Source organism: Myotis nattereri (assembly GCF_964212035.1).
Source record: "Myotis nattereri genome assembly, chromosome: 9".
NCBI lineage: Eukaryota > Metazoa > Chordata > Mammalia > Chiroptera > Vespertilionidae > Myotis > Myotis nattereri.
This window is the reverse complement of record NC_138084.1, coordinates 39,351,445-39,372,774: the sequence shown is the minus strand read 5'-3', so window position 1 is coordinate 39,372,774 and position 21,330 is coordinate 39,351,445. Positions and strand designations below refer to the sequence as shown.

The 21,330-nt window shown below is 55.8% G+C and overlaps 1 protein-coding gene across 1 annotated transcript; it reads right to left on the bottom strand.

Annotated features, from left to right (window-relative positions):
• Nucleotides 1-489: 489 nt before the first annotated feature.
• DCHS1 (dachsous cadherin-related 1) lies at nucleotides 490-21,021 on the bottom strand (the record flags this gene model as incomplete). Its single annotated transcript, XM_081098076.1, has 20 exons — nucleotides 490-3,552; nucleotides 3,888-4,026; nucleotides 4,386-4,669; nucleotides 4,784-4,914; nucleotides 5,089-5,243; nucleotides 5,332-5,543; nucleotides 5,715-5,828; nucleotides 5,948-6,826; nucleotides 8,154-8,363; nucleotides 8,980-9,105; nucleotides 9,245-9,484; nucleotides 9,575-10,439; nucleotides 10,634-10,791; nucleotides 10,890-10,986; nucleotides 11,206-11,399; nucleotides 11,624-12,649; nucleotides 12,983-13,219; nucleotides 13,342-13,573; nucleotides 13,671-13,859; nucleotides 19,234-21,021. The coding sequence occupies 20 exons, from the start codon at nucleotides 21,019-21,021 to the stop codon at nucleotides 941-943; spliced, it is 9,888 nt and encodes a 3,295-aa protein (XP_080954202.1). The 3' UTR covers nucleotides 490-940.
• Nucleotides 21,022-21,330: the final 309 nt, after the last annotated feature.

The following is a 21,330-nucleotide window of genomic DNA, read 5'->3' as shown; positions in this document are numbered from 1 at the left end:
TCCGGAAAGTCTCCCACCTAACCTCTCCGAGACCAGCCAGCTTTCTTCAGTTAGAATATAAACTGTGACATTAAAAGTGGTCTGTCTCATAGGGTTGCAGTGAAATTTACAGATAAAACAGGCAAATCGCTCAGAAGCCTGATGGCAAAGGCTCAACACATTTGAGCCCTGTGACAAGTGAATATATAGTGGCCCCAAGAAACACACATAGACCACTTGGCTGCTCCTGTATCCGCCTCCTTGGCCTAGAGCTGGTCATCCCTACGATCTCTCCTCACCCATCCAGTCTCTCTCTGGTCACCGCCTGCCTTCTTCCTGGCCTCCTGCCTGTTAGGGGGAAAGATGGACTGCAGAGAGATGGCTCCCAGGGCCACCCCCACCCTGGATGCCCCTGTGTCTGCCACCCCTCTGTGCCTCCTGAGGTGTGCACAGTGTGCCAGGTGCCTTCCCATCCCTCTGGCCCCCACAGAACTGAGCCGGACGCTGGATACAAACTGCAGTTTATTAAGGCTCCAGAGTGAGAATTGGCACTTGGTTCTGGGCAGGGGAAGGGGTGTCAGTGGAACCCAAAGGAGCTGGGCCCAAACAGGTTGGAGGACCTCCCCCATCCCCCCTACCCCCCAATAAATAAAGTCTCAGCTCCATCCCGGTGCTGGCACAGGGCAGGAAGCCCTCACTGAGGAGAACCAGGGCTGCTGCCTCCTTCATGTCTCCCCACACTGGACCTGGCCACAGGTCAGTGCCCACAGGGCCTCTGTGGGGTTGGTACTCCGATGGGGCCGGGTGAGACGTGCGACCTGCTCCCACTGGAAAGTTTGGGACAGGGAGTTGGTCTCCCCCGTGGCCAATCATGGTCCGAGGCTGCCCAGGGCAGGCTCAGATGGGGCCTGCATTGGGGACACTGTGCGTGTCCCAGGTCGGGACCCAGCCTGGGCCACAGCTAGATGTGCAGCTCCGTGTCATCAGGTGGCTCCAGGCCGGACTCTGCGCTAAGTGCTGAGGCTGAGGGGCCCTGGGCCACCCCAAATGGCGAGACAACGGGTGAGCGAGCAGCCAGAGGAGACAGTGAGGGTGAGAAGCTGGGGGACATGGCAGCTGAGGACAGGGAGCCTTCGTGGCTGATGGGGGAGCGGTGAGCGGCCGGCGGGAAGATGGCCCGGGGTGCAGCTGTGCTGGCTGGCTTGGGAGGCACAGACTTGGCTCCTGGGTGGGCCACGGCAGTGATGAGGGGTGGTGGGTCGATACGGGGAGCTGGGGGACATGGCCGAGCTTCATCCTTGAGCCGGGCGATCTCTGTGAACACGCTGGCCAACGGCTGGAACTGAGGGCACCAGCTCAGCAGGTAGTCCCAGTTATAGCTGCCACGGAGCTCTTCCTCGCCAGCCACAATGGCCGTCAGTGCACCTGCCACGCATGGCTTGCCATCTGCTGGGAAGCCATAGTCCCCAGTGGGTGCAGGGCTCAGGCCACACCCCCCCAGGAAGGCCGTGGCAGTGGCTGGGGGGCCCTCTTCTCGGTACAGAGTGGCTCCTGCACCTGGCAGCAGCAGCCCTGCCTTTCGGCCCTTATACCAGGTATCGGGGGCGGGTGGCTCGCAGGATGTGTCACTCAGTCCGTCTGCATCCTGCTGAATGCCCGAGTCGGGGCCACGGGCAGCGAGTGAGGAGGCCACACTGGCCACACGGGGGAACTCGTTGATCATGCGGATCTCGTCATCCTCCGCAGCCTCTGCTGAGCCTCGGCCGCTTGAATGGGAAGGGTCCAGGGAGCCACCCCGCGGGTAGGGACCTCCAGCTCCTGGCCCACCATAGCTGGGGAGAGTCTGGTGATACAGGTGCTCTGAGGGCGGTGGGCTGGGTGGCTCCCGGCCCAGCTTCTGCAGGGAGCCACTGGCTAGGGGAGCCGCCTGGGACATTGGGCCAGGCGCTGCCTCTGCCTTGCGGCTACGGGCCCGCACCAGCCCAAGGACCAGGGCTGCCAGTGCAAGCACCACCACCACTCCCAGGGAGGCTGCCACAGCCCCCACCAACAGCAGGTTGAGGTCAGGTGCCAGGCCCAGCGCCGTGTGGGTGATATCCACGGTCACCGGCACTGTGGCACTCCTCGAACCAGGCAGAGGCCCCCGTGCCACCACTTCCAGCCTCAGCTCTCGTGGTGCCTCACGCCGGGTCCGGCCCCCACCCCCAGAGGGGCCTGTTCCACTGCCTGGTGCTCGGCTGTCCACCCGCAGGTACAGGGCACCTGTAGTCTGGTTGATACCAAAGTAGGGAGAAGAGGTGGCAAGGGAATAGAGCACTAGGCCATCGGCACCTCCATCCTCATCGGTGGCCTGCACGTGACCCAGGCTGTGGCCACGCCGGGCACCTTCCGGCACTTGGAAGTGGAAGGCTGGAGCCAGGAACACCGGGTCATACTCATCCTCGCCAGTCACCAGCACCGACACAGTGACTGAGGCGGAGAGATTCCCAGCATCGGCGGCACCCACCAGCAGCTGGAAGCTTCCCGTGTGCTCGTAGTCAAAGGCCACTCGTGCCCGCAGCTCCCCCGTTGAGCTGTTCAGTGCAAATGCCTCACGTCCCTCAGGCCCTGGTCCAGCCTCCAACAGGGTGTAGCGGAGCCTCCCGAAAGCCCCGGCATCCCCATCAATCGCATGCAGAGTGGTCACAAGGGTGCCTGGAGGCTGGTTCTCTGCCAGGCTGGTGCTGAGCAAGCTCAGTGGGAAGGCTGGGCCATGGTCATTCACATCCTGGACCTCAATGGTCACTGGTGCCAGAGCAAAGTGTGCCCCCACAGGGTCTGCAGCCTGCACGACCAGCTGATGTCGAGCCTGGGTCTCACAGTCCAAGGGCCGGGCCAATCGCAAGGCACCTGAGCTCTCATCCAGTTCAAACAGCCCTGCAGGGTCACCCGAGCTGAGGGTGAAACGCACGAGGCCATGAGGGCCAGGATCAGCGTCAGAGGCCTCCACATGCAGCAGCTCGGCTCCAACAGGCGTGTCCTCGGATACTGCCACGCGGTAGGAGGCTCGGGTGAAGACGGGTGGGTTGTCGTTGACGTCCAGCACGGTGACGGTGACCGGCACGGCTGAGCTGCGAGGTGGCTGTCCCCGGTCAGCTGCAGCCACGGTTAGATTATACTGGGTTAAGCTTTCAAAGTCTAGAGGCTCAAGCAACACCAGGCATCCCAGGGCCTGGGGGCCTAGTCCACCACTCTCCCCAGCTTCAGCAAGACGGGGTTCCAGCTGGAAGACTCGGCCCCGGTTGCCACTGACAATGCTGTAGTCCACCGTGGCGTGGGTGCGGCTTCCGTCAGCATCTGTGGCCTCCAGGGTGAGCAGGGTGGAGCCAGGGGGCAGATCTTCGGTCACAGCCACACGGTAGTGTGGCAACGTGAAGCTCGGGGTGTGGTCGTTCTGGTCCTGCAGCTGTACATGCACAGTGGCTCGGGCTGCCCGGCCTGGCATCCCATGATCTCGAGCTTCCAGCACCACGTCCACCACTCCTAGCCCCTCATGGCCCAAGGCCACTGTTCCCGCTGTCGTGAACAAGGTCCCTGAGGTGAGAAGGGAATGGAGACAAACATGAATTCAGCAGAGGCTGTGGGAGAACAGAGCGAGTGACCCTTCAGGGCCTAGGAAATGGCCTCAGAAGTCAGACTCCAGGGACTAGCCTGTGTGCTGGGAGATTATGGGATGGCCCCCAGGATTCAGGGAACAGCTTCTAGACATGCAGCCAGGGCAGGGCTTAAAATAGAGACAAAGGAGGGGAAATGTCCTCCTTGGGTAAGAGATCTAGAAGTTAAGAGTTCAGACAAGAAATTCTAGGAAGGAGGTCAGAATATGGCCCATCACAGTCAAAGATACGGGGTCAGACCGGGGAAGGACGCACCATTGTTGGGGTCAACACTGAAGCCCTCAGCAGGGGAAGCCAGGTGATAGGAGATGTGACCATTGGCACCTGAGTCCCGGTCAGTGGCAGAGACGGAGAGAATGGCACTGCCTGGGGGCGTGTGTTCAAGCAGCGTCACCTGAAGTATGAGGACAAATGTTTATGGCCATGCTGCCCAGCTGTCCATTCGGCCTCTGTTCTGGAGGTTGGTCCCAAGAGCCCTACTTGGTATCCATTCCAGCTTGGAGCCCATACTCCTTAGTGTTTGAATTGCCCACCTTTCCCCATTTTGGGGCATGGGGCGAAGAACCTGGGTACAGTTCCCAGGACTTGCAAGGCTGGTTTGAGATGGGACCTTTCCCCCTCCCCCTGTCCCAGAGCTCCATCCCCGGGTCAATTCTAAGGTCTAGCCCATCTCAGACACTTCTAGCCTCCTCACTGCTCTCCAACACGAACCAACCTGGGTCTGGGTGTGGGGACATCCAGGGGCATTGGTACCTGGTAGAGGCTCTGTGAAAAGACAGGGGCATTGTCATTGACGTCCTCCACGAGCACCGTGAGGTTGGCACGGCCCTCGTGAGGCCCATCGTGTGCCAGCAGCTGCAGGTGGTAGCGGTCACACTGCTCGAAGTCCAGGGGGCCTGTGAGGGAGACACGGCCTCCATAGCGGCCTACGCTGAAAGGATCCTGGGGTCCAGATGAGCTCAGCACATACCACAGCACCGGTCCGGAGTCCACGTCATTCCCCGTGACCTGTGCAATCTCTGAGCCCAAGAGTGCATCTGCAATACATGGGACAAAAGGGTTTGGCATGGTCCAAGACACCTCTGGAGCTCCAGAGTGGGGAACAGTGCCACCCTACCACCCTCTGTACCCTTACTTTACCCAGCCCTCACCTTCGGATACTTGGAGCTCCCAGGGCTGGGGGATGGTGGGTCGATTGTCATTGGTGTCGATGACCATCACCGTCAGGGTAGCTGAGCCCACCAGGGCTGGGCTTCCTCTGTCTGTGGCCATCAGTACCAGCCTGGACAGAGTCAGGTGGAGCACAATTGGGGGAGGGGCCCGGGGATGAGGGAGAACACTGGGCAGGGCTAGGGGGACTCAGAAAATGGCCTAGGGATTGAGGGGGATTCAAGGAGGGACTTGAAGTTGGATGGACCCAGGATGGGGCCGTGGAGTCTATAGAGCCAGGGCTCACCGTGTTTCCGCCCAGATCTCACGGTCCAGGATGGCTGTGGTAGTGATAGTGCCTGAGGCTGGGTCTACATGAAACAGTCCCCGTGCTGGCTGGGATGCAGCCAGACTGTAGGAGATCTGTCCGCTGGGGCCTTGATCCAGGTCATCTGCCTCCACCTGGTGGAAGTAGGAGGCTGCTGGCACTGACCTGGGCACAGACAAGTCTGACCAGCCCGGCACCCCATTTTCCCATCATATCCCATACCTGCAGCAGGGGCCCCTCCAAGGGCCTGGATTCAGGCAGAAAGGCCACGTAGTGGGGCTGCAGGAAGCGGGGGGCATTGTCATTGGCATCTTGCAGGGTTAAGGTCAGCACGGAGAAGGCAAAGGCTCCTCCGCTCTCTGCCTGCAGCACTAGTCTCAGCCGTGGATTTGCCTCAAAGTCCAGCCCCTCTGCTGAGCGAACTGTGATGGCTCCTGGGAGAAGGCAGAATGCATCACTGAATGCCCCTTCCTTGCCCTGGAGCCTTCCTCTCTCAGGCCTCTTACTCAAGGGCAGCCCCTCCCACACCAGAGTCTCCTTGGGCCCAAAGGGGAGCTCCTCCAGGAGCCTGTCCCTTCACAGAGCCCCCTGCTCCTGCCCCTTACCTGTGTTAGGCTGGATGGAGAACGTCCCTTTCTCATTCCCACTGAGAATGCTGTAGGTGATTGGTCCATTTGAGCCCCCTGTGTGGACAGCCTTAGGGGAGGCAATGGGAGTCCCTGCAGAGAGGATGGTATTGGTTGGACTGGAAGCACTAGACTGAGGGAGTTTGCAGGCCATTTTTAGCAACTCCAGCCCATGCAGAGATATAAGGCTGGGAGACACAGTTGGGACCCACCTGGGGGTGCATTCTCACGGAGCACAGCTTCGCCACTAGCACGGGGAAAGCGGGGTCCACGTTCAGACTCCCCCTGTAGCCCCACAATGACCACACCGGTGGCAGAGCGAGCAGGACGGCCAAGGTCAGTGGCCACGATGAAGAGGACACGATCCCGGGGGCCCAGGCCTACAGGGGAGCGGGTCACACGGATTTCACCAGTGTAGGAGTCCACAGTGGTGCCAGGAGGTGGCGTGCCTGCCAGTCGATAGAGGATGGAGGCATTCGCACCAGCGTCACGGTCTTCAGCTCGCAGAGTGGCCAGAGCCAGGGTCGGGGTGCTGAGGCTGGGGCCTGGGCGGGGCAGGCGCAGCCTCAGGGGACTAGAGGGGAAGGTGGGTGCATGATCATTGACATCACGCACTGTGATGGTGACAGGCACCGTGGTGCTCAGGGGTCCAGCAGCTGCACCATCCACCGCACTCACGGAGAAGGAATAGCTGGAACACTGCTCTCTATCTAGGGCTGTGGCTGTACGCAGTTCCCCGGAGCTGGGCTCCAGCAGGAAGGCTCCTGCTGCACCTGCACCCAGGTAGTAGGTCACATGGCCATTGGCCCCAGCATCAGGATCATGAGCCTGTAGCTGCAACAGGAGAGTTCCTGCAGGGGCATCCTCAGGCACCTCCACAGAGTAGGCAGGCACAGGAAAGGCTGGGGCATGGTCATTGGCATCCAGCACTGTCACTGTCACAAGCAGAGTGGCACTGAGAGCTGGCTGGCCTCCATCCCGGGCCTCTATCCGCAGCTGGAATGCTGGTTCCACCTCTCGGTCTAGTGGTCTCATGGTACCAAACTCCCCAGAGGCTAGATCTAGGACAAAGGCTCCTGATGGATCCCCATCTGCAGAGAAGGGCATACACACATAAACATACATGCATCTACCGATGGGAGTGGAACAGATTTATAGGCAACAGCAAAGAATGAGATAGAGAGGATGGAAGGGAAGAAAGGAGAGGGAGAGAGGAGGAGGAGGAGAAAGAGAAAGAGAAAGAGAAAGAGGAAGCAGAAGAGAAAGAGAAAGAAATTGGGAGAAAGGCAGAGAAACAAAGATAAACACAGACGGTAAGGAAATATCTTACTATAAAGCAGCTGATCTTAAGAGTGTGGTTTTGGAACCCCTAGGAGTCTCTTAAGACCCTTTCAAGGGAGAACATAAGATCAAAACTATTTTCATAGCAATACTAAGACATTACATGCCCTTTTCATTCTCATTATCTCACAATGTAGTGTGGAGTCCAGATGGTATATATGATGACATCATCACTTGGATGGTTAATGGAATGTGTGCTAATATAGTCTTGTGTTTTCTAGAATATTCTAGGTAGAAAGTTTAGCATATAAACATGTTCAGAGATTCATTCAGTTTTTGCTGGCTTACCTTCATTTACACCTGTTAAAATCTTTGCAAACTCATTACTATCCAACAAACTGTTATTTGAAACCCTAACACGTGCAGAAATATGTCAAATAGTATACTTCATTGGCTTGCTTTGCAATATTTTATATCTTCTTAGCTTTAATATCTAATATAATATTGATAAATGTATATGTTTATATTACATATTATATTTACTATGTTATATCACACTATTTTATCATATAAATAAAAGCTTATCGGGGCTCTCAAAAATTAAGCATGTGGCTCAGCTGTTGAGCGTTGACCCAGGAACCAAGAGGTCTTGGGTTAGATTCTGGTCCGGGCACATTCCTGGGTTGCAGGCTGGATCCCCAGTAGGGGGCGTACGGGAAGCAGCCAATTAATGATGTTTCTCTCTCCTCGATGTTTCTGCTTTTATCCATCTTTCTATCCCTCACCTTTCCTCTCTCTCTAAACAACAACAACAACAAAACAACAACAAAAAATATTTTTAAAAAGCACCATTTCATTAAAAAAATTAAGCATGTTAAGGGTTCCCAAGACCAAAACATTTGAGAACAACTGTTGGTCCACAGGGACAGACAAGACAGAAAAAGAAGCAAAGTTAAAAATAGAGTCTTAGAGGGAGATAAAGAGCTGAAGAAGTACAGGAGACACCCAGAGACAAAGATATATGCACGGGGGTGGTGGGGGGTGGTGGTGGGGGAATACATAAGAAGAAGGAAAAGGAGAGACCCTGACACATTGACTGAGTCTGACATAGGCCAACATGGAGTATGTGGTTCTCACCCAGGATGCGGTACTGCAACTGCCCATTTGCTCCCACATCTGGGTCAGAAGCCCGCAGCGTGGTAAGGGTCTGGGGGTCCTGGCCCTCGGGCACTTCCAGGGAGAGATGGGCACTCCCAAAGGTTGGGGCATGGTCATTCTCATCCTCTATGGCCACTCGTACTGTGACATGGGTCAACAGCGGAGGTGATCCCCTGTCTCGGGCATACACTATGAGGAAGGAAAACCAATGAGCTCTAGTCTGCTCCCATCCCCTGGAGAAATCCATACCACACTGTGTTCATATGCGTACACACACAAAACAGAAAATGTCCATCTCTCTTCACCCCACAAGCACATAGGTGCCTACATGTGGACATGCACACATAAATATACAGGTTTCTGAGATGTTACTTTCTTCTCACCTCCTATGCTTGGTGCATGCAAGATATAGCGGTGGTATGACATTAAATGAGGTATCAAAAGATCTGGGTTCAAGTTCCAGCTTTGCCACTTTCATGCTGTGTTAGCTTGAGCAAGTCAGTTCACCTCTTAGGAACTCAAATATGCTCCTCTGTTAAATGTCTGCAGTATAATCTGAGGGAATCCTAGACGGCATAGCTGTGACATTATGCATTTGAGAGTTTGTGTCACACTGGTGACAGCCTAGAAATCAGTTGACCTTGCACTCTGCCAAATTGCTGACTCCCCAAAAGGATAAAAAAAAAAGGAACAGAAGCTGTGCTGTAATGGGTGGGAACTTCTAGAAGGTAATTTTGGGGTTTTACTTATGTAACCCTGGGGATTACAACACCTCTCAGGCTTTCAGGGTCCTGTCCATGTGTACCTGTCAGGTTGATCTCCTCCTGTTCCTCCCGATCCAGGGCCCGGAGAGTTGTGAGAACTCCAGTGTCTGGGTCCAGGGAGAAGCTCTCACCAGAGATGCCTCCATAGGTCACCTGCCCATTGGCCCCTGAGGTGGGGCAGCATGGAGGGTGAATATACACACACACACACACACACACACACACACACACACACACATACACATACATTTTGTCTTTTCTTGCCCTAGTCCATCCCTCTCAACTCTCCCACCCGAAAGGTCTTACCCAGGTCTGGGTCGGTTGCCCGCAGAGTGAGCAGAGATGTGCCAGGCGGGCTGTTCTCCCGCAAGAGGACGCTGTACTCCTGCTGCTGGAAAGCCGGGGCCTCGTCGTTGACGTCAGCGACACTGACAGTTAGGAGCTGCGTGGCTGAGCGCGGCGGGGAGCCGTGGTCCGAGGCCACCACGGTCAGGAGGTGCTCAGCTCGATGTTCGCGGTCCAGGGGCCGCACCAGGGACAGCGCTCCTAGGTGACCAGTAGGGCAGGTTGGAAGGAAACCTCCGCATTCCCGCCGCCTCACACCCTCCTCGCACCTGGCCACTGGACACAACTCACCAGTGCTTGGGTGTAGCCGGAAGTAGCCGTCCCCGCCCGCAGCCAGGCGATAGGTCACGCGTGCGGCCTCGCCCAGGTCCGGGTCCCGGGCTACCACGTGCAGCGCCACGGGCCCAGGCGGCTGATCTTCGGGGAGGCGCACACGTGAGGGCGAGGCGAAGACCGGAGCGTTGTCATTCTCGTCCGTGACGAAGACACGCGCGGAGACGCGCGCCGTGCGGCGGCGGCTGGCATTGGCGGGCCGGTCGGTGGCTTCCACCAGCAGCAGCATCGCGGGCGTGGTCTCGCGGTCCAGGCCCAGCGGCGCGCTCAGGGCCCCGGTGCGCGCGTCCAGGCGCAGCGCGGGCGCGGGCGGCTCCTGGCGCAGCAGGCGGTAGCGCACGTCGCTGTTGGGGCCCGGGCCGTCGGCGTCCGACGCGCGGAAAGTGTACAGCGCAGCGCCGGGCTCCGGGTTCTCCGGCAGCGCCAGCGCCAGGGGGTCGCGGGCGAAGGCCGGCGCGTGCTCGTTCTCGTCTTGCACGCGCACCTGTACGCGCAGCAGTCGCGCGCCCGCGCCGCCCGGGCCCTCGGCGCGCACGGTGAGCGCGCGCCACGCTGGGCCGGCCTCAAAGTCCAGCGGTCGCGCCAAGTACAGGCGCCCCGAGGCCGCCTCCAGCGCGAAGGTGCCCTCTGGGTCCGCGCCGCCCACCAGGGTGTAGGTGAGTGCTCCCACCCCCGGCGGCTCCGGGGGCGCCACCGAGCCCAGCAGGGCGCCGGGCTGCAGCCCCTCGGCGGCTGTCACCGTCAGCACAACAGGCACGGGTGCCGCTGGGTCTGGCTCTGAAGGATCTGGTGGAGGCTCAGCCGAGTGAGCTGAGGGAAGTACCTGTTGTGGACGGAGGCAGGAGGAAGAAAGCAGGGGGACCCGTGTAAAAGGGGGTCTGGGCTTGCCCATGGGTAGCAGGAAGCGTGCTCAGAGTAGCATTAGGAGAGGGGAAAAGGACCCAATGAAGGTGGAGCTATTGGAGGTGGGTCCACAGCAGTGGCCGAGTGGACAGATTGGAGGCGGGGCAGCCATACCTGCACCAGCAGCTGGAGGCTGGAACTCCGAGGAGGGCTGCCTTGGTCATGAGCACTCAGCGTCAGCACATAGTGGGGCCGCTCTGCTCGGATCAGGGGTGCTGCAGTGAGCAGCTCCCCTGAGTGAGGGTGCAGAGAGAAGAGCTCTGAGCCAGGACCTGGGGATAGGCAGTGGAAAGGTGAGGGCCTGGGTCCCAGAGCCGGCGGTCATGAGGGTGTGTCACATCCACCAACTCCCTTCTCTCCACCCCCGTACCAGTCAGTGTGTACAGGATGGTCCCATTCTCCCCTTCATCCGGATCCTTGGCCTGCAGAGTCGTCACCAGTGTCCCTGGAGGCACTCGATCTGGTACCTGTGGGGACACACAACTCGCCTACAGTTGTCTCTTTCCTGTTCTTGAGAACACCCAGGATGGAGTTCTGCACACACCTCACCTGTGTGCAGACAGAGCCCCCTTTTTGCTCTCACACCTGTTCCAAAAAGCATCTCTCTTACCTACACCTACAGCTTTATGGGGTGACGCCCATTCCCTCTGACTTCTTCAGGATAGGGTCCTTCCCCCATCACATACCTGTATGGGGAGGCCCCCACCAGCAGCCCCTGAAGCCTGCAGGAAGGTGGGACTGTTGTCGTTGAGGTCGAGCACTGCAATGTGCACGGTGCCTGTGGCACTGCGGGGTGGGCTGCCCCCATCCTGCACCCGCACCAGGAGCTGGTAGCTGCTCTGCCGCTCTCGGTCCAGGGTTTGGAGGGTGGTCACTTCTCCTGGGGGTGCAGGAGAGGGGTCATGTATGGAATAGCTAGGGATGCAGAGCCAGGGGCCTGTAACTGAGAAGCTGGGGGTTGGGGAGTGTGGGAAGGAAACCCGGGGTGAAATTCCAAGCTTAGTGCTGGTCTTCATGACCAGGCTCTCTGGGGATCCTGTCTGATGGTTCAACAACCTGAGGATGAGGCTATGGGGGTCTCATAATTTGGGTGCCAGTACTCACCAGTCTGGGGGTGGATGCGGAAGGCCTTGCTGTCTTCGGACATCTGTCGAAGGCTGTAGGTCAGGCGTCCATTGGGTCCCGAGTCTCGGTCGCTGGCATAGACCCGGCCGACGCTGGTCCCTGGGGGCTGGTTCTCTGCCACAGCCAGGAAGGTGGGCTCCTCAGACAAGCGGGGGCTGTGGTCATTCTGATTGAGGATGCTGACCCTGACAGTGGCCGTGCCTGTCTGCTGCCCCGACTCAGCTTTGGACCCAGACACTGCCATTACCTTTAGTGTGTACAACTCCTGGGACTCACGGTCCAGTGCTGCCCGCACCCATAGCCACCCGCTCTGTGGCTCTAGGCCGAAAGGGCTGCTTGGCCCATCTCCTGCAAGGTGGTAGGTGACAGAGCCCCCATCAGGTGCTCGAGCCTTCACTTGCAGAACCTGAGTTCCAGGGGTGGTGCCCGAGGGCAGGTCCACACGGTAGGTAGGGCTGTCGAAGTGGGGAGCCAGCCCCCGGGTGACCAAGTCCTGTACCACCACCCGCAGTCGAAAGTGGCTGGTGCGGGGTGGGGAGCCTCCATCCCGGGCTTCCAGGTCTAGTTCATACGCTGGCCCCCCTGGGGCCCCCAGAGGTCCTATAAGTCGTACGTGGCCTGTGGTGGGGTCCACGGTGAAGACCCCGCCACCTCCATCAAGAAGGTTAAAGGTGACTCGACTGTTAACGCCGGAGTCTGGGTCCAGAGCACGCAGTGTATAGATGAGGGTCCCTGGGGCAGTGCTTGGTGGCAGCAATACCGTGTCTTCAGGTGCAGGGAAAGCAGGGGAATTGTCATTCACATCATCCAGCAGCACACGCACCCGAGCTACAGCGAAAGCCGGGGGCACTCCACTGCTTGCCCGCACCTCCAGCTCCAGCACTGGCCCCAGCAGCTCCCGATCCAGAGGTCGAAGTGTCTGTAACAGCCCCGAGGCTCCATCTAGGGAGAAGAGTCCTCGGGGATCCCCACCTGATAGGGCAAGTGTCACTGGCCCCAAGCGACCTAGGGAGGAGAGAGTGGTCAGAAAAGAGATGGAGGGGCACCTATTGAGTTGGTGCCAGACTCTGATCCCAAGAGGGGTTACACAATGCTCACTCCTGTGCCCTTCAAAGGAATAGGGGGCGGGCAGGTGTTGGCAGAGAAACTGGATGGCACTAGGGTGATATTCACGTGGCTGAGGATGAAGCAGAGTGCCTGTACATGCCTAAAAAGGTGTTGGGAATTGGAACCAGAGTGTTTTGTATTGGGGCTATCTGGGGTACCCTGATATAGAGACAGAGGGCTATATTGGGGAGTCTGGGTATGGTGCTAAGTGGGTATAATGATAAATGATACCTGGTGGGTTGTGTGCCTGGACTGTGCCCACACTGGTGCCTGGTGCCACATCCTCTGGCACAGAAAAGACATACTGTAGTTGTTCAAATATGGGTGGTATGGGGGTTCCAGGCACAATGCTGATGTTGACTCGGGCATTGAGCTCTGCCTTCAGGCCACCTCCATCCTGAGCCCCAATCTCCAGCTGCACCACAGAGTTGACCTGCCTGGCCAAGGGCCAGGCTACTGTCAACAGCCCTGGGAAGAGGGATAGAGCAGAGATGTATAAGGAAACAACAGAGTTGAAAGGGGGGCAGTGCTTCATTTAGGCAGGCGGGAAAGGGGTGTGGGATAAACCCTGGGTATAGAAGGATCCTCACCTGAGTGCTCATCCAAAGCAAAGAGTGGGGGGCTATTGCCAGCCAGGATGTGGTAGGAGAGTCTCCCATGGGGCCCCTGGTCGGGGTCATGAGCACGCACCCTCAGCACGGCTGTGCCTGGTGGACTCTGGGCACTCAGACTGGCGGCATATTCCCGTGGATAGAACTGAGGTGGGTTATCATTCTCGTCTGACACAAACACCTTCACATACACTATGGACTTGAGGCCTCCCTGGTGAGATATGTAGCCATAAGTCAGGTGGGTTTTATCTGGCCCTGGTGAATGCTCTATCCCAGTGTCCCAACCTGCCCATGGTCTGCCCACTCACCCCATCCACAGCCGTCACTGTGAAGTCGAAGCTTGAGGGTCCCTGGTCACGGTCCAGGGTCTGAGTCGTGCACACATCACCACTGTGGGCATCAATGCGAAAAGGGGGAGACCCCGAGGCCCCAAGTCCGGCACCCAAGGAATAGGAGAGGAGGCCAAATGGGCCACTGTCTGCATCTGTGGCTGTCACCTGCGGGAGAGGCAGGGGTGAGTGTTGCCACATCTTTTTGGCCAGAAGAGCCAGAGCTACATGGCAATTAGGAAGAGCAGGCCCTGGGCCACCTGTGGCTCAGAGTCGCTAGATGGTGGACACACAGAGGGAATTAGTAGGACATAAATAAAAATGCATTGCCTGTGTGAGGTTCCTATGAGCCTCTTGTCACAATATTTTTGTCAACTTGTCAATACATAATCTTGTTTTATGTGTGTTTCTGTTTAAAGACACCTAACTTAATATATATTACTAGAGGCCTGGTGCATGAATTCATGCACAGGTGGGGTCCAGCCAGCCTGCCCCATTGGGGGCTGATTAGGCTGGGCCAGCAGGAGTGGGGGGAGAGGAAGGAGGGAAGGGGATGTGGGAGGTTGGCCGGGTGCAGTGGGCATCATAGTGACCGGTCATTCAAGTCGTTCAGTCATTCCAACGTTCCAGTTGTGGGCTTTTTGTATATGTGTGTGTGTGTGTGTGTGTGTGTGTGTGTGTGTAGATAAATAGATATATAGATATATATTAGAGGCCCAGTGCATGAAATTCGTGCAGGGGGATCCCCTCAGCTCAGCCTGCACCTTCTCCAATCCAGGATTCCTCAGGGGATGTCCGACTGCCTGTTTAGGCCTGATCCTGGGGATTGGGCTTAAACTGACAGTCAGACATCCCTCTCACAATCTGGGACTGCTGGCTCCTAACTGCTCACCTGCTTGCCTGCCTGATCACCTCTAACTGCCCTGCCTGCCAGTCTAATCACCCATAACCGCCTCTGCCTGCCAGCCTGATCACCTCCAACTGCCCCCCTGCTGGCCTGGTTGCCCCACGCAGCCTGCTGTTCAGTCATTTGGTCATCCCTCACTAACCCCCCTGCTGGCCTCGTCACCCCATGCAGCCTGCTGTTTGGTCATCCATCCAATTGTTTCAGTGGTGACAGCCCCTGGCTTTTTATATATTAGGATAGATTGATTTATTAACATTGAACACATGGCCAATGGTGCTATAACTCTTATCTGAATGAAGCTAATCTGAACACACATACTGTTTTCTTCATAAAGCACATCACAGACTTCTTGTGCTTAGGAACACTAGACAGCACTTTAGCACCACACCCGGGGACCACTTTAAACAGCAAAATCACCAACAAAAAGCACAAAAATGCAAAAAACCCTGGCACTAAACAGACTGCATAAAGGACTCTTGCTTACAGTATAAGAGCTGAAACGTGAAGGCAGAGTCTGGCCATGTTCAGCCTCAGCTGAAAATGTGTGCGTTAGGTAACTTGAATTTTTCATCACTCTGCCCATGTCCGAGAATGATTGCAAAAGTTCCATGAGCACTGATTTTAGGGTCACACCTAAATTTTAGAGAGTCAGCAAACTGACAGATAGACTAGTAGAATCTGCAGAGAATTAGGACCAATTTCACTTATGAAGAAGAGTGCTAAAGGGCTCTCACTGCAAATTCTTGGTGGATCACAGGGAGTGAAAAACATCACCAAATCTCATCATCACTCCAAGCAGAGAACTGGCTGACTGATAAAATTATAGAGGCTGATGTCATAGGGTTACTCTTTACTGAGTTTGGTCATTACAGAATGAGATCCGATTGCTGCTGGGATTTGATCACTGAAGTGATCAGGTCTGCTCTATGGATTTATGGATGTGGCTCATGCAACTTTAGCTTCCCTTTCACCTCTCAAGCAAACTTCATTGGAAGTGGGAGAGGGAGAATTGCAGGTCTATATTATATTGCAAGTCCAATATTGAAGTCTTTCAGTTGTAGGGGCTCTCCAAAACTAAGAAATAGGGAAAGTCTTTCCTAGTTAATTCTTGGTAATCTCCCAGACTGGGTCAGAAAACGTTGAATGATTGCACACCAATGTCAGGAGCTTCTGAACATTTCAGAGCTGGATCAGCAAGAGACACTATTCTGGGAACTCCTAAGGCCAGGATAGGGCCAGGCATATCCTAGATCCTCTATGTGTATTTGTTCATTGAGTAAACGGACATTCTGATTGCCCTGCCTTACAACAAAAACTTCTTTCAAACTGACTTTTATATCATGGGTGCACATTAGGGCCTCAATAGTGGACTAGTTGGTGCCGACTGCGGTAGCCTGTGACAAAGTGCTCTTTGTGGACATAAGGGCCTCAGGGTCATGATATGCTGTAAAAGGAAGCTGGAGAGTTCCCCTTTCTGAGCCAGAAAATGCTGCTCCGGGAGAAGGCTGGCCAAGGACTTCTAATGGTTGCCTGGGCCCTTGACAGAAATGATTTGTGCCATTGTTTACTCTCCTGAGAGACACTGAGACCGTGCCATGGCTGGACCCTGGAAACAGCTCCCACTCCAACTCTTTACTGTGGCCGTGGGCCCGATATCCCAGGAGACAAACTTCCCCTGCATCAAGCCTACAGGCTGCAGCACAGCTGCGGCACCATCTCCAGAAGCTGTTAAAGACCTTTGCCCTCTGACTCACTGCAGGAAGAAAGCAATAAATAGTGGTCGGGGGAAGTTGTCAGGAACTGACCCCAGAAGGCGCAGCGGCCATTGACTGGAAATGACCAAGGCAGAAGCGAATTTCCCAGCCTCTGCAGCCCCTGCTCAGAGGTTCCACTGCAAATGCACAATCTCCATTTCAGCAGGCTCTCTGCCCTGCTACACAGCAAGCTCTCCCCAAAGCTGTAACTCTTATCCCCACCCCACCCAAACCTCTCATCAAATGCACTATTTCAAGGAAAAAATAAAGACCCTTATCTGTGAACTCTCTAAATCCCCTAACAGACCACAAACTTACTGCACCAGCCCATCCTGACCTCCTTCCCAGGTGTTTCTCCCACTTTGACTTCTTGGCACCACGCTCTCTGGTTTCTCCCCCAGTTTCCCACCCCCCCCAGTCTTCCTTTGACCTCCCCTTACTCTGCTCATTGTTACAAGTTTTTGTTCCCTGGAATCTCTCCCTGGCCTTTTCTCTTCCAGTTCTGTGGCTTTGACCATTGTCTATACTTTGACCCAATCACTCCTCTGAGCTCCAAACTTGTGAGGTGCCTGCTCAACATCTCCACTTGGATGTCCCCACAGGCACCTTACATCCAACCTGTCCAAGACTAAAGTCATGACCATTCCAAACCCCTCTCTAATGACTCTTCCATCCATGCAGTCGCTCAAGCCAGAAATGTGTTCTTTCCTTTTCCTCTCCCGGTATATCAATCAACCAGGGACTAAGTAAGTCCTCATTATCTCTCCTATTTGTCTATTTTTTTCCATCACCATTATCACTGTCCTGACCTGGGCTTGGGTTGTCTCTCCCCTGAACTGTTAAGTTCACATCTCATAGCTGGTCCCCCATCCTTCCTCTACACCAGGGTTTCTCAACTCAGCATGATTGACATCTTGGACCAGACAGCTCTTTGTTGTGGTGCATTATAGGATCCCCGGCCTATACCCACTAGGTACCAGTGGCATCCCACCCACTGTAACAATAAAAAATGTCTCTGGACATTGCCAAATGTCCCCTCCAGAGGGCAAAATCACCTCAAGCTGTGGACCAGTGCTCTACACAGATTGTCCGAAGTATTTTTGAGAAAACAAATATCAGATTATCCTTCTACTCAGAAAACTTCAATGTTCCCTAAAGAAAAAGCTCACACCTCTTGGCTTGGCTGGACTTTTCACTGTCTGGCCTCCCTGCACAGTCTCATCTCCCACTCTCCCATCTCACACCCTCAAACAAGTCAGCCTCTCCCACTCTGTGCATGTCACCTCTGCTTGGTACCTTCCCCTGTCCCATCCCCTCATAAACTACTGCTTACCTTTAAGTCTGAGCTCAAGGATCCTCACCTTTGGGAAGACATTCATATTGCCTTTCTATACCTCACATGTATCCCCATCGTGGATGTTTTCCTTGTTTCTTTGCACATGAATCTCCCCTCTACATTATAAACTCCATGAAGTGTGTGTGTGGTGGTGTTGGATGATTCGTTCATTACTGTATTCTGTGCCCCTAACACAATGACTAGCACCTGGTAGATACTCTAAATGTATGCTGAGTGAATCGAATGTTAAGACTTCTTGTAACCATTATGGACACCCACTGGTTATTTTTATGCCTGATTCCCTATGGTAACTAACAGTAAACTCCAGGAAACCACCTGGAGAGTTGCCCTCTTGCTTCAGGCACTAGTGAGGAGAAAGAAGTTTGGAAGCCCTAGCCCATTGGTCCTGGGCCAAGAGGGACAGTAAACGCATGAGAGTGTGGGTGGGAGCTGGACAGCAGCAGGCAGGCAAATAACCTAAGTCTGGCCAGAAGGGAGAGGGCCAGCCAGGCCCAAGCACTGGCCTGGAAGTCTAGGTTGACAAGGAGCCCCTGAGAAGATGTTCAGGGGTCTGGTGGACTTCTGAGACATAAAGACTTCAAGCATTAGTCTCCTAAGAGACCACCCTACCTCCAGTCTCCCCTCTGGCATCCATACTCCATGGTGCAGCCAAAGCAATAAAGACATGTCAGATTTGCCTAGAGCCCTTCATTGGCTCCCTATGGTGTTTTAAAAAATATATTTTTAATTGATTTTTTTAGAAAGAGAGGAAGGGAGAGGAAGAGAGAAACATCAATGTGAGAGTACTAGAAACATTGTTCAGCTGCCACCTGCATGCTCCCTACTAGGTATGTGCTCTGATCAGGAATTGAACCCGTAACCTTTAGGTGCACAGACCAACACCCATCCTACTGAGCCACACTGGCCAGGGTTCCCTATGGTTTTTAAGATAAAGTCAAAGTTTATAATATGGTTTCTGTCTACAATTTTGTCTCATCTCCCTCCAACTCTTTCTCATCAGCACAATTTCATCTGAACAATGAAGTCCCCTGAACACATGGTGTTCTGCAGCTCTTTCTGTAGACCTGGAGCCCCTATTCACACACCCTGTATTATCCATTTGACAAAGTCTCATTGGTTCTTCAAAGGCTTGTCCTCTGGGTTTCCACAGAAGCTCATTTGCAGCCTGCCACAGCACTAGCTACTGGTGTGTCTCTCCATCGAGACCATCTCCTTTCTTTGTTCCCAGGGCCCAGCAGTGCTGGACTTATGGTGGGTAAGTTAATTCTTGGCATAGGACACCTTTTCTCTAGACCCAATCTTAATTCCAACTACCAAGATTGCCTGACCCAGCTCTTGCACCCTGCTCTCTCATCTTTTCACTAACCCTTACCCTCTGCACAGACTTTGGAGCTCACAGGCTAGAACCAAACCCTCTGGCATAAGTCACCATCAACAGATGCACCTGAAAGGCTAAGTTCTTGCTCTGAGCTCCCCTGTGGTCCTCAGATCCTCTCCTGCCCATAGCAGCACCCCACTGTGTACCTGTAGGAAGCAGGTTCCAGGCTGGGTGCCCTCGGGCAGTGAGGCATTGTAGAAAGTCCTCTGGAACTGAGGCTCGTTATCATTCACATCTTGCAGGGCCACGCTAACTGTGGCGGAGGAGGTGAGAGGGGGCAAGCCCCCATCTGTGGCAACCACAATCAGCTGTGGCTGGGGTTCCAACTCATAGTCCAGTGAAGCAGCCGTGGTGATGATGCCCGAGGTGGGGTCGATGGAGAACCAGCGGGTGTGGCTGCCTGGGGCCAGGCTATAGGTGACCTGACCGTTGGTGCCCTGGTCAGGATCCCGGGCCGTCACCCGCACCACGAAGCTGCCAGGCAGTGCAACCTCAGGCAGAGGCTCAGGTCGGTAGAGCTGGCGGTCAAAGGCAGGCACGTTGTCATTGACATCAGTGACATGCAACACAAAGGCAGCCTCAGCCCGCAGTGGGGGTGAGCCTGAGTCGGTGGCGGTAACCCGCAAGTTATAGGCATCCCGCTCCTCCCGATCCAGCTGCCGAGCCACGCACACCAGGTAGATGACGCTGTCCTGGGTGCTTAAGGCAAAGTGGCCCTCTCCACCCTCCAGGGACACGTTGACGTGGGCAAAATCACCATCGTCTGGGTCTGACACAGAGATGCGAGCAACAAGCTGGCCAGGTGGGGCGGCCTCGGACACTCGGGGGGAGCCATCTGCACTGAGGAAGATGACAGTCATGGAGGGCTGGTTGTCATTGGCATCTCGCACGTGCACGGTCACAAAAGCCGAGCCCAGCTCAGGGTGAGCCCCACCATCCCGTGCCTGCACCACCAATTCATGGACCCGCCGTTGCTCGAAGTCCAATGGCCGCTCCAGCCGCAGCAGCCCCGTGTGTGCGTCGATGGAGAAGGGTCCATCACCTTCGCTCTGTCTCCGGTTGATCTCATACGTCACAGCCCCATTGGCATCGGCATCGGCATCAGACGCATACACCTGCAAGACCGGGCTGCCGGGGGCCAGGCTCTCAGACACCACAGCGTGGTAGCGGCTCTGATTGAAGGCTGGGGCATGGTCATTGATGTCCAGCAGTGTCACATCCAGCAGGGCCTGGGCCCTCCGAGGGGGTGAACCACCGTCATAGGCCTCCAGTTGCAGCATATAGTGTGAGCGGTTCTCTCGGTCCAGGTCCCCAGTAATTACCAGCTCAGGCACTGGAGCCCCATCCGGACCAGGACGTGTCTCCAGCCGGAAGGTCTCTCCAGCCCCATCACCAGACAACGCATAGCCCTGGGTTCCTAGGCGGCCAGCGTCTGCATCACGAGCCGGCTCCAGCGGGTAGCGAGTGCCGAGAGCTGTGTGCTCAGGTATCTGCAGGGCAGCACGAGCCTGTGGGAAGGCCGGAGCATGGTCATTGATGTCAGCCACTCGTACAGTAACTTCCACGGTGGCGCCGTCAGGAGTGACTGCAGTGAAGCGGTAGCGATCCCGCTGCTCACGGTCTAAGACACGGGCTGTACGGACCACCCCGCTGTGCTCGTCGATGGCCAGGTCTGTGCCCACGCCGCTGCCCTCCTGCGCAGAGATGAAGTACATGGGAGGTGCTGCCGTGCCTGCCGGAAGCCCTGCACTGATGTCCCCGATCAGTGTGCCTGCTGGCTGCTCCTCATCAATCTGCAGGTCCAAGCTCCCGGCCTGACCCCAGGCTCCTGGCACCCTGGCCCCCAGCAGCAGTAGCAGCAGTGGGAGCAGGGGGAGGGGCCCGGGGCCCTGCATGCCAGTGCAGGAAGGCACAGTGCCCAACTCCTTCGGCATGACAGGCGCAAGACCAGATGTGACTGGGGCTCTGGCTCCAGGCCAGGCTCTGGGCCCAGCTTGATCTCAGGCTTTGGATCAGGTCCAATTCGAGCTCTGGCTCCAGTGCAGGCTCTCCGACCTGGGAGAGAATCAGAAGGGAAAAGGTCATGAGGCGGAAGGAATCAACCGTTCAGGGAAACTGGGGTTTAGGCCTTGTGCTGCCTCACACCCAGGAAATCTCTGCTTCATGACTCCTCAGGACCCACTCATCTTTCCCTGGCAGGTTCCCATCCCAGCCTGACCCTGCTCTCTGCAGATTGTTTTGTC